Below are 16,245 nucleotides of genomic sequence, written 5' to 3'. Positions count from 1 at the left end.
CTTTCTGTCCAATTTTGGATACCTCGCCTTTTGGGTTGCCGAGTGGGCATAGAACCTACACCCGCGACACAGTCACAGCCAGGCGCTGCGCAACGACGGCCATAATTAACATTTTATACATATACATATTATAAGTCTTCCATTTTGCTTGTTTTATTTAATAGTAACTTAAGTACTAAAAGTAGGTGCTTAGTAATGTAGTCACTATTATGAGAAATTTAAAATTGCAAATACATATAATCTATATTTGCAGTGTTAAATTATTTTGGCCATGCTATTTTTTTTTTAAATAAAAACAAAAATCAGAACCTATAATAAACAACAGATTCATAAATGTGTACACAAATAACTAATTATTCTAAAAAGTATTTTAATCACAAGCTTTACTTTAAAGTTCATCTTTTACTAATTTTAGTAACTCGTCCTCCTCGTCTGTCCAAACATCTGGATCTCCAGTCATTTGTCCCAATGCTTCCATACGTCTTTCCATGATTACCTTATCCAAAATATGTTCCATCTTCATATGCATGCAATCATTAAAAACCGATGAAAATTCACAAATTTCAAATATATTCGCCACTACATCACTACATTCATTTATCGCTAATTTTAGTCGAGATAGCACCTCACTATCTTCACCGTATACAGCCTTGTTGGCTTCTAAAAGATTTTCTTTTAATATTTTATTATTTTTTATTATAGAATTACGTTTTAAGATACAGGCGACGAAGCATTTGCCCTGTAATGAGGTTTGTGGTATCCTTTTCAAGAAGTTCTCGACGTCGACCATTGACGCTTTCACTTGTCTGGCGCACTCTGTTAGATTTCGTCTAAAAGGCTCCACTCCTTCGTTCATTTTATTAAATTTATCAATTTGTTCATCTTTTGTTAGTGGTGTAAAAGCCATAACAAGAATGAATGCCGTGAATATTATAAGGAATATTACAATATAGTAAAATTTGATTCGAAACATAGCGTGTTGCTCTTCGTCTTTTTTAATCGAGTTTCCCATTTTTTTTTCTTTTGTATGGCCACTGACACTAAAACTTAATTGGTCGTTTTTAGTAATTGCTTGTTAGTTATTGCCTTTACTCAGCTACGTTTTATAGCTAAGCTGTATATTTTTGTTAATCACCCACATCTTAAAGGTGCCTATACAGTTGTTAAATTCATTCAGAAGAACAACGCCTGGTAAAATGTAAAAACAGTGGTTCGGGTTCGATACCCGTTCGAATATTTCCTTTATCGGCTCTGATCTGATGTTTAGTTTCTACACTCAATACACAACGTGTTGAATTCGGGCGAAAAACGGAGAATATGGCAGTAAATTCTGCCCGTTGTGTAAAAAAAATGATTAAACCACCTAATGAAAATGAAACTAATTTATGGACGAGGTGCAGCTTAATTTAGGATAAAAAATGGATTTGAACATGGAGAATGGACAATGGTTTGGAATGGAGAATGGTTTAATACGATAATAGCATTTAAACAGGCCAAACTTGCTCGTCAACATCGCTTTTATTTTTTTTTAAATAAGTTTCCACGACGTTTTACTCCTTTTGTGAGCCTCAGAAGATAAATTGCTGTCTGTAAATGATGAGGAATAAACAGGTCATACTTAGGTCGAGTAAACCTTTGCTATGGTAAATAAATATATCTACCTACATTTACATCGCTCTTTCTCGTTACCTTCATATACAATACCTACCATGATTATTTTATATGACTTTTTTTATTATTACTGTTTTTATGATAAATGGGATAATATTTAATGGGAGAAACACATAATGTTAGATAGGTTGTGTTTCTCCCTTGTAGGAAAAAACAATTTCAGATGTAATTTCATCTTCTTGTCTAATTAAAAAATTAAAGCACCCATCATCCGCCCCACATTTTATACAGTAGCTGAAAAATGGGTCAAGTGAACAATTCTAAAAATTGTATTTGAAACATATTATTTGGAGCTGTTTACATTTAATATCTATGAATAAAGTAAAATCATCTTCACGCTGTATCCCGCACATAGCATGGTAGGCAGAGGGAACCTAGTGTTAAGACACTCCGTTTCCCACTTAATATCTATGTATGTAAATATGTCTAATCGGCTTTAGAATAATGCAATTTTGACGGCTACTTAGCATGGCTTCATTGGTCAGCATTAGTACTAAATATTATGTACGTACATATAATATTACAATAAGATCCATTTCAAAGACAAGGCTTACGAGACTGTGGTCGTAACAACTGTAGGTTTAGTACAGTCGACGACCAGTGGCGGCACTGGAGTTAGCTGCAAGTGGCTGCGCAAATTCATTTTTGGGGATTTTTCTGACTTTTGATTATTTTCTTATCGAGTGCTCCATTGCGCAAAGTACAGAAGGCCTAACATTAGGTTGGCGATGACTCAGGTTCCAATATAAGTTTTTCATGTAACAAAAACACAAAAAATCATTTTTTTTTGTTAAAGTAATTTTTTTTTAATTCGTTTTTAGGTTTTACATAAATATGCACAATATGTATTTTAAATTAAATGACAGACGATTATATGACTTCTTCATTCTTTTTTGTCTAGTTTAGACATCCATTATGAAAATTGTTTAAACTTCTGTACTGGTTAGCAGTTTAAATTATTTATTACTATGTAATTTTTGTACACTTAATTTCGTTTAAAGTTACGGTAAAAAAGTTGTTGACGCACGTGCACGCGATAACAATTTGTCTTGCTTTACGTGTATAATAACAATAATTTTATGATACAACTATTTATTTTGGAAATTACTTGATAATTTATCAAAAATATTAATTTAAAATTAAATATTGGTATGTATGTAAAAATGAAACTTCAAAAATGTTATTAATGTTTATTAAATAGACACTAAACATAAGTTAATTCTAATTAGGTAAGTAAATAATACAATCACTCCATTATATCACATTGATGTTCTTTATATTCCAAATAGAAAAAACAAATGACTGCCCACAGACGGCCATGATTATTCACATAACAACAATATATAATTAAACAATCGATAATTTGTTGGAATGCTCACAATTGATAAAATAAATGAATAGTGTAATTCTTTAAATAAATGTAAATTAACTAAGTAAGTAATATAAATACTTTACAATTTTCATAAATTACATATTACAGATAAAAAATAATATACCTAATGTAAGACAAAAAATGGTTTTTTTATGCATAATTTGTTGACTTTTGATTTTTTGACTAATAATTTTTATAATTTTAAAATACTTTGGTCAATTTATGCAATTGTAATATGGTATTAAAGATATAAATTCTACGTTTAAATATGTGGTCAAAATTCAAACGGTAATTCAAGCTAGGTACCTTCATAAGTAAGTAATTTTACTATACTAGTTTCATCTACGGTACATTTATAACTACATAAATACATGGAAAATATTTTTTTCAACATGAGGTCTGAATAATAAAAGTTTACAGCTATGATTGTTTTAAATATAAAAGTCACACAGCACACCGTAATTTTTATATACGACAATAGAAATAGTAGGTATTTTAAATTGTTATTTGACGTCACTATAATTGCGCAATTAGGACTTCTCTGACTACAATTTTAACATTTGAATGAGGTAATTAAAAGTAAAACAAGTACGGTACCCTGACAGAGTGAACTTAATAGTTTCCGTAATTTTTCTGCCTTTACGTTTCTGCCTATAAGGGCACTAAGCCCGTGCTTACAGCCGAATGTCCAAATGAGCTCTAAACAACTACCTACAACGTCATGTTATAAATTATAATATTATGTTTCAATTTTCAACTGGGCCCCAAATTTGCCTAAGGCCCAAGAAATATCCTAATACTTCGATAATAACATTGATAACCAATATTATATTATGTTCTTACTACAAATATATAACACAATATATCACTGGCCAGTATTGTTAACCAGAATATAAAATTCCTTTAATACCACGAAGCGTATGATACCCTATATATCTCAAGGTAACGAGAACAGTGGTCTACATACTCGTGCATACATCGTATCCATTACAAAATACAAAGCCTAAGAGACACTGTACGTATGCGATATGCGTTTAATGTTATTAAGTCGTTCTTGCATTCTTTTTTCTCATATTTACAAAAAAACCGACATAGATTACTTCGGAATTATAATCGTCGAGACAAATATAACCTCGAAGTATGATATCTAGAACAACTAAGTATTGTCAGTGTTCAAAAATAGTTAACTAGTTACTAAAATGTTAAATTTTACTATTTTTAATTTTAACAATAAAAAGTTACAGTGTGCAGTGGCATTCACAGTATTCGTTAATATAATATCAAGCTGTCAGTATAAAAATGATCTTTAGGTTCGATTATAAAAAAAAAACATTTAAATAACAAATAATTATTTTTACACAATATATACACATATAATAAATAAATAATAACATAAAGTATTTTTATTAATCTTAAAAAATATATATTCTGTACCAAGATATTTTTATACTAACAACCTAGAATCTACATTGTAACCGGATAATCACTAAATGTCAAAATTACACAATTGCACAATTGAATTCAATTTACACAGCTAATCTATTTATTACATTCGTCATTGAAAAAGTTTATATTAAATATTTATTTAAAAACACGAGTTACTTAATTCTCGCTTAGAAATGTATTAGGCTCGAGGCTAGAAACGCAATATTTAATGGCGCAACGATTGTTTACACATGCCAGTATGTGTTTGTAACTTGTATATACTAAAAATACTAATATGTCCCTTTAATAGTATTCTTTAGAAAGAATTAATTAATTTCTTGAAACAAGAAATTCTTAAAAATTATATCAATAAATAACACGAGTCGTCGTATCCTTATAGTATAAACCGTCTGCATAGGTATTGTATGTTATAAGTAATTGTATTTTTCTCCAAGCAACCGTTAGTTCTTAGTCGTGACGCGTGTAATGGAAACAAATTCATTATCATCTGAACCATAAAATAAAAAAAAAAATAATGAATCCCTCATTATTTTTTAACCTGCAAACATGTGCGCATATTTATGTTTATTTGATAATAGGTAAACCGATAAACGTATAAAGTATAATTTTAAATGAGCTAGGACAGTAAGTCAGTGGCTACAAATTTTCTTCTTTCAGAAATTTTAGAACTTCGCCGCTACTCAATCTCTTTATTACAATAAATAAAATGAACATTAAATAGGAAAAATAGTGTATAAACTGTTTCCACTCACACAAAATCACAATTTCTACACATTACAAGTGTAGTTACGTTTAAACATTTTCAAAACTAAATTACGTCTTTTTACTAAACATTACCTTCGACATCGCTGGTTTTTCCAAGAGAGCTTTTAAGATTTAAATTACATGTATACTCGTAACGCAGTAAATACTTTTTTCTTATTAATGACAGTTGTAGTAAAACCATTTAAAAAAACAGTTTTTTTATATTTTGTTTTTGTCTCGATAGGGAAATTGACTGAGAAATAAGGTATAGATTTACAATTGTAAATTGAATTTTATTATAATAACAACTTTAACTGTAGAACTTACATTACAAAAAAATATTCATAATTCTTAGAGTTCAGATATTTATAATTTTCTCATTAATCTTACATTACTTATAACTTTTAACAAGAAAAAATGTACATCATTTTTAATCTTAGTTTTATTCCATGCTTTATTGCCGGCATGTTATGTTAGTTTTACGCAATGTTATTGGTTGAGTGAACTCAAATCTTGATCACTGGGTCTTAGATCTGCTTATTCGCTCCATAAAATATTATAATGCAATAAGTAAAATTGATACGTTTTCATATTTGACACTAAAAGAATTTAAAAATATTCGAATATAACTTTAAACTTAACCTTTTAATTTTTAAAATTTTGATTGAAAATATAAAATTTTGATTGGAATGTATTATTTAGAAATAAAAAGAAATAATTATTTGAGTTGAAAGTTTAAAACAAAAAATCGTGGTAAATAAAAATATTTTAAAATTTTTAATCGATTTTATAATAGACCTATCGCTTTCAAACCAGTAGTTTTAGAAATTGATATAATCATTCGTGTTATACGTAAAACTGTGATGTAAGTTGATTGAATAATAATATTATTGCGGTTATTCTATTAGTTAACTCAATCTAAAAGTTGTAATGTAAGAAAAAAATAACGACTGTTATCTGTCGTTTCTCATAAATCATCACATATAAAGTATTTTTGTATTCTATTATTGACAGCGAAGTCGAAGGCTAATTGCTAGTTAAAAAGAATTCACAATTCATTACAATATATCAAAACATCCCTTCCTTCCACCTTTAAATAAGCTCATTCAGTAAAGTACATTATTATAATAATTATCACCCCAACCTACCCTTTTAGTTACAATCATTTTGTTTTTTTTTTAATTTAACCAATATGCTGTTGTATACTTTTAGTTAATTGTTAATATTATTAAATATTAATATATTAAACGTGGTTCAATAAAAAGCATTTTTAATACAGTTATAAGTATTTAAATTTCTGTTTATATTTAATTAGTTTGTAATTGTTTTTAAAAATCGTTATTTGAAACGTTTCGTTTTGTACATTTGCCATTTCTCATAAAAAAAACATAAATATTTTTTTTTGTTTAAGAACATAATTTAAATTATCCAAATGACAATATGTCCACTTCATTGATCTTCTCGTAGTTTTCATTTTCTTTCTTGATGACATCACTATTAATGAATTATAAATATAAAACATGTTTTTCTATTGTGCTGTTTCTAGGCACCCTATTAAAAAGAATAATCAATTAGGTACCCTTTTATTTTGCACCCGGCCTTGGACCTCTTATCGATACAAGTTGTCATGTAAAACTGGTTTCTAATAATGAATGCATTAATGTTATTTGTAATGTATACAATAGATAGAATATAAACATTCTACTCTACACTATTGATATTAAATTTAAAAGTATCTTGACTATTTTATCAATATATTTTCGTTTAAGTAGAAGTGACATCGATTCAGTTATTTTATAAGTTTAAATTTCGCGGAACTCCAAGCTCGGAGTGGCATTTAGGCGTAAACAACTTAACTTTCGTACTTGCAAAAAACTCAGCTTTCACTTTCATATCACATTGCAAAACAAACACAACCTCGTTCGACGTTTCTCACGAAACCTCGCGTCGAGGAACTAAAAATTTGAACCGTTTACTTCGGGTCGATGGCTTAGCTCTCTTCCGTCTCGACCAGGACGGGCAGACTCGTGGCGTGTTGGCACGTGGGGGACTCCGCCGAGAACGCTGACAGCCAAGCTTCTAGATCTCTTTCTGAGCACAAAAACCTCGCCGACACAGTGTTGTCGTACCCTTTTTGTCTCACGTAAAATCCCGAATTCGAATCCGCTCTCTCAACGGTCGTGTTCCGTAAATTAACAACCCCCGTCGGCTTGGATAGTCGTTTTCTCGGGTATGTCACAGCGAAGTGCTCCAGGGATGTTCTATATACAACCACACGCACGTCCTGCCGCATCCCGCCCGGCGCTAGGAGAACTAAAAAGCCAGATTTCACTTCCGCGTGACACGTTTTCTTACTGAAACCCTGACCGAAGTGTTCCGCGCGACACGACTGCATTATATCGGTAGGCATTTTGCTATTTATTTTAATAAATGCATAACAAAAATTAGAATAGCGCGACGTCCGTTCCGTGCGCGCTCTGAAACAAACTGAATATTTTCCTATAGGTATAACCTTTGCATCGGTCTCTCTCGGCGTCGCTCGTTGCATTCACTTGAAGCGAAGGCTTATCGGGTTCAATCAAAAATGTTAATCTCTCGAAATAATGTAACAGACAATGGCCGCGACAGGAATTCGCTACTTTTTGTGGGAAAATCGGTTTTATGAGTCAAGAATATGACTTGTGTATTATTTACCGAGCTTAATTTACCCAGACATTAGCGTTTAGTTGCAATGCCTTTGAACTAGATCTTAGGTTTCATACTGTAACAGTATTATATATGAAATTTTATTTAAAAAAAGCAACTATACATTTTTTATGAAAACTATACAGATTAATTAGCACATGTTTACCGAAACGTGACGTTTGAAGATGCAAACACCACTCAGAAAAATATATAATTTTATCATTTTGGTATTTCCGGCTTTTCTTTATAATACAAATAATAGTTAACAAGAATACTTGTTAGCTCCATTTTATGTTCTTCCTTTGCATTTGAAAAGAATAAATAGTATATTATGTACCTACCAGCTTTACCAGAACTCGCCCACATTGAAAAGCAAGTTGTGGACCCAATTTGCTTGCAATATTATGCTTGAAAGCAGCTTTTATGTAGGAAGCTTAGTGAAATAGTGAAAGTTTCAAAACAAGTACTTTTAAGTCATTACCGGTGAGTTTCTAGGAATTCTGTTTTTTGGTATATTACTAAGTAATGGCACCAAGCAATTTGGTGTGCGTCAATTATGTTTTAGAAATTGTTGTTTTGGTGTTAGAGTTGGTTTATTGTGGATGTTATCTTTGGTTATGTATAAACAGAGTGTAGGTTCATCACGTAATTTCTTTGAAAATGTAAAATAATTTAATTAAATATTTCCTTTGAAAGTTGCATTAATTCTGAAATATTTAGAAGGTATATTAACTTTTTTGGTTGTATGATTAACGGCAAGAATTAAGATATTATAAAAAAAATCGACGCGTGCTACATTCATGAACATGAACTGGTCACCTACTGCTAGTTTTAGTATATATTTAAAATAGTTAACCAACAAATATTTTTAGAATGTAAGTATAAATTCGCCAGTTAAAACACTAATCCGAACTTTTAAATGAATTCTCTACAATCCGGTATTCATGAACTCTATAAACAACAAATCAGGAAAGTTTCCACGAGCCCTATTAATATGCATAACTTACTTTCCAACATTAATTTACAGAAATAGACTTCGAACTATAAGCTGTGTAAATATATTTTACGTTCGTTCTGACTTTTCCTTGAAAGCCAATATGCTCAACGAAACCATTGTGGTACAGCGTGACAGACTGACTGCAATAATGGGATGGTTGTGGTTTAGAATCCCACTAGAGAAATGCATTATTTTAATTTTTCTGCTCAGCCACGTAAAAGCACGGCGTTGAGCACCGCCACTCAACACGCAATGTGTCGCATTTGGTCGGAAAAAAATGCGTGAAGATAATCTCCTAATAGGCTTTATAAAATAATGTGTAATTACGTGAACTCTATCTGCAACAGATAATAATTGACTCTACCATGGTACAGTTAGGAAGTTTATATTTAAAATAATGTTTCTGCTCCTCTGGCCTTGTTACGCATAACAACGATTCGGGTTTCACTAAGCTATGCCATATGCAATATTTCTAAAAGTTTTCATAAGTGAAGAAGTGTTTTAAGAAATTAAGGAATTAAATTGTAAAAAAATACTAAATAAAATATTTTTTACAGTAAATATATTTACGTAAAAGGGTGTATGTTTAAAACAATTAAAAAAGAGCATCAGATGAGAAGCCATACAAATAATCCAATGTTCCATTGAAAATATCTACATTGTCTTGCAAGCTATTCTGTACTTTTTAATACAAGATTACTCTTACTATAATTATCATTATTGTATTTTTTACGGTTTTAGAGAAACAATTCTCTAATCTTGTCTAAAAATATATGTTAAATATTTTCGCTTTTAGTTTCATGCTCTTAGAGCATGGTAGACGGAAAGAAATTTATATCAATGCAATACGTTCTCCATTCTTCGTCCAACTCAAGAAAAGAAAAACAGAACAAAGAAAATAAAGTAATTCAGTCCTCCAAATGGAGATTGAATCCACGACCATCCATTACAGAGCCACATTGTCATTCTATGCCACGTGGTCCCTTTTTCTATTTCTCATTAAATTCCATATTTTAATATTCGATAACCTTTTACTTACGCAATATTCCGCCGTTAATTCAAGTGAAATACCAGATAAAAGGACTCTGGCTAAGCTAAGTTTGAATTTCAATTTTTGTACGAACCCTCGGTGGGCGAACCCGACTCGCACTTGTCCGGCTTTTTTCTTATACTATGATGTGAAAAAGCCTCATTAAATAATAATTTTATGGCGTCGACGCGCCGACGGTAGTAATGTTACAAATCTTGTTGACATTTAGTAGGTATACTGTCTGTGCCTGTGTCTACTGAGATATTGTGTATTCAATAATTTGTAATATCGGTAAAACTTACTTGAGTGACTTTGTTTTGTTTAGTTCTAATTATTCATAGTCATAGCTTCCAATGGACTTTCTCGTAAAATAAAAAAAAATATAATTCTCTACTTTCTGCCTTTGTTTTGTAATTATCGCTTTATGCGGAGTAAGAGCTAAGAAGAAAGATGTGAGGCCACCGAGGCTCAGGGGCACAGCATCTGGGTGCTACCGTGACGGTTATGTGCTCAATTCGAGGGAATAGATTACTTCGCTCTGGTATTTTTTTTTAAATAATTCAGCCTACCTTGCTAGATGCGGGATACAGCATGTAGTTAGTTATAAAAACTATAAATGTGAGTGCAAGTGGTTGTGAAATCACTTCTACGCTTATATTCATATAATCCCACAGTTTATAGTAAAGTGTATTTTGCATTTCATATTATTGTTTAACTCTGGTTCGATTTAGCATTTAGCAGCAATGAATATGTACACGACCTTGGCGAAACTTTGACTCGCAAAGGTTAGCAGATTCTATTATGCAGACCGTACCTAAAGCGTCTGGCATTTTAATAGTATCATATTTGTTTTTTTTTGTTTTTTTTATTTATTTAAATGTATGTTATAGAATTTTAAAATAATTTAAATATATATAAGTTCGAATTTAAATTTAAATTTTGTAAAGTCCAATTAGTTTAGTAGCTTTACCTTTCTTAAGTTTCATATTTCATACAAAAAAAAACAGTTCCCTCAAACATTTGTACCAAAATCTACTCGTTGCATTACAGGAATATAACCCGAAGCCGTAAACTGTCTCACATCTTGTTGACGTTGTCTTCCCTCTGCCGAGCTCTCTATGTGTGAGATATGGCGTAAAGCTGAAAAGCTGCCGTAAAAAAAAGAGCTGAAAAGAAAAATCTACTATTTATAAATATACAGTGCATATTTTAATTTATAATAGTTACTTAAAAGCCTTAAGAAATAAATTACCTTTAATATTATGTAGGAATGTATGTAAATCGCTACATTCATATTTAGATAGTGGAATGGTAATAAAATATTTTAATTGACATAATTATATGTTTTGAATTTTTTTACATAAATATTGATTCAAGCAAGCTGTAAAATATTTATAAATACATAATTATATATAAGAATTTCTGCAAATAATTTACGTTTATTTTCTTTCTAATAAAAATTAAGAGTAGGCCTTAGAGCTCTAGTGTCAAAGCAAAGCGCGGCCGCCATTCAACATGCAATGTTTCCAGATCCAGAATGTCCATCTCGGCGGAAAGTGGGGAACGGAATGTCGTAACACGGTTTCCTCTGCCTACATGACATCTATGGTACTCATTCGATCTACGGTCAGTGTTACCACAACCAAAGATTTTCAAGATATTTTCAGAGATTTTTATACGTTTCCTGAATAAGTAATTTTCTTGTGTGAAATATCACTTTCAAAATGTTAAAAATAATTCCATTTGACCACGGGGATCAAAGTTAGTATGACATATGAAAATTGTTACAAAATACAAACTTTGGATATAAATAACTAGTTATTATATCTGAGCTCAGACGCCCTCGCCCCCTTGAAATATTGTCAATCTCATTGTTTGCGGTATTTGGAATTTACTTTTGGCTCTTCTCCAATGTATACGAAACTTAAGCCCGTATTTTCTTACTTCTTACACTTAATCTATTGACACGGGGTGCGTTACGTTATTGAAATTGAACTAGTTGATGACCGTGGCCTTGCCTACATATTTTAATAATATATACTTTTATTACACAAGAGAAATAAATTTTACATTTTTTAATATAAATTGTTGTAAAACAAATACATATACAAAAACACTTTTCCGAGGATGGAACAAGGATCCAAGCCATCGGTGGCTAGGGCTCTAGAGAGAGGAACCTCCTCATCCAAGCATCCAATTCAAAATTTTTACGAACCAAATATAATAATAAATATTAAATTTAACTTTTTATGTATTATATAAAGCCCAAGCATACAAAACAGTTTTTTTACAAATAAGTGCAAATTATTTGCAACATGTAGTTTTTTTATTTTTGTTTATATTCTCGACGCATTAAAAGGCATAACCTTGATTATTTATGTTTCAAGTTATTTTGCCTTTTTTTTCTGCCATTTTTTTATGTTTTTAATATATTTAAAATGTCAAACGGGTAGAGAAGTGGTTACCGTCCAATTAAAGAGTTAAGTTGTTAGAAAAACTCGACAGCACTTGACCCGGCCTCGGGTTGTGCCTAAGCTTTATGTTAGAAAATTTTCCTCTATTCACGGTTTACGTCTTTTCATCAAAACCTCTTTGTGAGGTGAAAATATTTGTATGTGGCATGTATAGTGTTGCACGTGGCTTAATTTTTTTAAATTGTTGTTTTTTTTCTTTACAAATGATTGATTTTGTAAATCTTATTTTTATTTATGCTTAGTTCTAAAATTGTTTTAGTTTTCTTAATTTCTTTATAGCTATGTATTTCTTATTGTATATTTAGAGTATTAAATGGAAACTTGACTAAGCGCAACAAAATTCTCAAAATAATATTTTTCGTAGAAATATTTAGGTACATAATTATATTTAAAAATATAGGCACAAACAAAAATATGAAATAAGTATTTAATGTCCTCGATTCCCACTCGAGGAAATGAAATATTTATTTAATATTTTCTCACTTAGGTAACGTGGCAAATGGTGGTTTTGAGTTCCGCCACTCAACAAGCGATGACTCTAGATTTAGGTGGAAAATTAGTAACGGAAAGGTCTTAATGAGAACGGAGTATCAATTAAACACTTATGGCTCCTAGGGTCCCTCTGCTAATTGCGGAATACAGCGTGAAGCAAAAAAATATATAACAAAACATTTTACAGTAGAAAATGATTAAATATTTAAAAAAGATACGAAAAATAAAATTCTAATATTAGTCTACCTCTAGAGTCTAGACTGCACGTAATAAGAGCAGCTGCTATTTAAGTATACTTCAATTAACTTTTTAATTAACGACTGTATTTTCATATTTCCGTATATATTATATAATTTCTTAATAGCTTTAAAGATGTTATAAAACAACAATTATAGAGTTTTTGTCCGTTAGTTAACAGTTTAAAGATACTTTATTATTCGAAATATTATGAACCAGACTACAAAATACTTTTGAATTAAAAATTGTATTTTTAATTTTGAATAATAAATATTAAACTAATACATACAAGTGGCAAAGTTATATAATAAAAAAAAATGGTTAAGTACTAAATTAATTATTAAAAACACAAATAACAATAATAAAATAAAATAAAAACGACAGTTACCGATAGCAAACGTGCCTTGCATGTCACCTTGCGTTATTATCTATTAATAAAAAACTTGCTTTGAAAACTATAAATCATTAATTCAGGTGTTTTAGATTTATAACTTCATTATTGATAAAACGAGATAATAATTAATTAGTATAAGTTAACAGCTATATCCGGCGTAAAGTAGGGTGATGTTAAGACAGAGAGAAATGTTACTCTCCGTTCCCCACACACCACACAATTTTCACATACACTTTGTACACTGAGTGCTGAGTGGCGCAACTCAACGCCGCGCTTTGACCATTTCCACTAGCTCGCTCTGATTTCCAGGCAAAGTGTGACCTAATCCAAAAATCTATATAACCAATAACCATATATACCGTTATCTACGCAACTGTTACGAGCGGTTTCCTTTAACTTTATAATATGAATTTTTGTTAAGTAATGCACGGTACATTAAACAGAGAACACCTGCTTAAAATATTATCATAACTAAGTCGTTAAATGTCATAACGTTTGTATAAATTATTAGGTTATTTAAAAAACAAAAGACTTCATTCAGACTTCTAGAAACTGTCATTGGACTGTCTTTTGCTGACAGTAACTGTTAGTTGTTACTTAATTCGAAGGTCGTTAGTTTGGTCTCCATTTAAATCAAATATTCATGTAATCTTAAACCATGCCTAATTATAATACATTTTGTTAAGTAAGTATATCTTAACAAAACGAATACTAAATATTAAAGGCACAACTGTCTTCCTTCCTTGATTCCTTTCATAAATAAGTCCAATTAACATTAAAAGTGGTTTTTGTAGCAAAAGGAATGGATTCCTGCATTTATTATTAAGATTATAAATTACTCTTCAAAAGTTATATAACATTTTTTAAATGCAACTTCGTCGGGGGCATACTTGTACATAATAGAGACCTAATTGACTATATACATTAAAAGTTTAACATTTTATGAAATAAGTATGTATTTGAAAATTACATTTTATAAAATGTTGAATGTTGTTTGAGGCCGTCCTGGTTGTGGATTCTATCCACACTGGAGGGAATGAATTATTATTTCTTAATATTATTTCTTCGCCCTGGCACAAAGGCAAAATTCAAGCGTTGAATTCAATCATTCAACACGCATTACCTCGAAAAATTATGTTTAAAGTGGGGAACGGAGTGTCTTAACACTAAGTTTCCTCTGCCTACCCTGCTGTGTGCATGAAGCTGATTTTTATTGATTTTCAAATAAGTTAGACTACTATTGCAATAAACAGAGAGAAAATTTCCGTTTTTTTTAAATAATGACATTTATAAACGCCTAACAAAAAGCAAATTACGGAAATCATTAACATCGTAATCTAGACAATAATTAACACCAATGTATACTTATATATTAAGTAATATTAGTAGTGTTTTACGTCACGAGATTTCAGTCATGTGGGACGATGACGTCATAGCTGTCAAACGGAGCCTTTTCCTCTCTAAGTCAGTTGCAGTAGCAAAGGTATTACGTTTGTCTGCCCAAGAGCTTTAAGTGAAGCGTAAAGCTTGTTTCCGTTTTATCTAAATGAAGATAACTTTTAATTATTCAGATTACACAAGCGTTTTAAGTCTTAATATTTGTTTTATAATTGCTTAAACAGATTGAGGTAAATTTGATTAAATATTTTTACAGGTGATATTTGTTTACTCGTATTTCTTTTATTTTCATGGGGCTGACTACATCGCACATCCTCCCCAAGTTTGGCACTTTTCGTTAAATCTATGAAAATTTAATTGCATAATAATATTTAATTTAATACAAAACAAGCAATTAAAAAAATTGAAAGTGTTTAGAGATTGATCAAAGTGTACCTGTACTATCTGTAAGTGAAAGCATTGTGCACAATAGCGTGAAAGCTTCGGATTTAATGAACGTTGAGATCGATTTTAATCCGTCACTATTTGCGATACTATTATTATATATTTTTTTCTGTCTCGACAAATTTCTTTTAACATTGTTTTATCTTTTAATTAAAGAAAGCTTAAAGAAACGCTCTATATAAAATAAACGTTCTTACAAACATTGTGGAATGTTTTACGTAGTTTAATAAATACTAGTAAAGTCAGGTTGCCAAAATTAGGGCATTTTTCCATTATGAATTAATAAATAATAAAATAAATATAATTAGAGAACCAGTGTATGCCATTTTATAAACATAAAAGTGTAAATATTTTCAAATGTATGGTAATGTGTGTAATGTTTTATTTGATGATTTAATGTATTTTCTAAGCTTTTATTAAAAAATACTATCGTTCTGCACTTCTCTTACATATAAACTATAAGTGAGTCAAATTTCATACTCCAAGGCGTCCAAGTTTTTGCTTCACGTATTAATATATACTTATATGTTATTAATATTATTATTAAATTATTGGCCATTATGTCGCAGCAGCTGTAAGGTTGTGGGTTCGGTCCTACTTGAGATTTTCATTTACTTGATACTTAATTATTTTCATTTCTCTACTCTACTAAAACAGATAAAACTGCGCCGAGTTTCGCCACTCAATTTTTGAACAGTCTTTCTGTGCCTATCATTCCATTCAAAACAAAGACCAAATTATTAAAATTCCCTCTAATATAGAAATAAATGTTTAAGAGTAGCTTTTATAGTATTTTATTTCAAATAAATAGTAAATAATGAAATATTTTAATATAAAGTCCTACCCAGAACGACATTTTTA

The 16,245-nt window shown here is 30.4% G+C and overlaps 2 protein-coding genes across 2 annotated transcripts; both read right to left on the bottom strand.

Annotated features, from left to right (window-relative positions):
• Window positions 1-349: 349 nt before the first annotated feature.
• On the bottom strand, window positions 350-1,012 carry LOC146533010 (uncharacterized). Its single transcript, XM_085196417.1, has one exon. The coding sequence runs from the start codon at window positions 1,010-1,012 to the stop codon at window positions 389-391; it is 624 nt and encodes a 207-aa protein (XP_085052543.1). The 3' UTR covers window positions 350-388.
• Window positions 1,013-2,849: 1,837 nt separating this feature from the next.
• LOC146533009 (uncharacterized) lies at window positions 2,850-7,738 on the bottom strand. The gene has a single exon (XM_085196122.1). The coding sequence runs from the start codon at window positions 7,641-7,643 to the stop codon at window positions 7,224-7,226; it is 420 nt and encodes a 139-aa protein (XP_085052248.1). The 5' UTR covers window positions 7,644-7,738; the 3' UTR covers window positions 2,850-7,223.
• Between the last annotated feature and the right edge of the window lie 8,507 nt (window positions 7,739-16,245).

The sequence above is a fragment of the Heliconius melpomene genome, chromosome 13, assembly GCF_056956725.1.
Source record: "Heliconius melpomene rosina isolate 202511_hmr_F chromosome 13, ASM5695672v1, whole genome shotgun sequence".
Classification (NCBI taxonomy): domain Eukaryota; kingdom Metazoa; phylum Arthropoda; class Insecta; order Lepidoptera; family Nymphalidae; genus Heliconius; species Heliconius melpomene.
This window is presented reverse-complemented; position numbering and strand designations above follow the sequence as displayed.

What these genes read in the sequence shown, in the direction of transcription:
- LOC146533010 (XM_085196417.1), bottom strand. Translation starts at nt 1,012, where the DNA reads ATGGGAAACTCGATTAAAAAAGACGAAGAGCAACACGCTATGTTTCGA.
- LOC146533009 (XM_085196122.1), bottom strand. Translation starts at nt 7,643, where the DNA reads ATGCCTACCGATATAATGCAGTCGTGTCGCGCGGAACACTTCGGTCAG.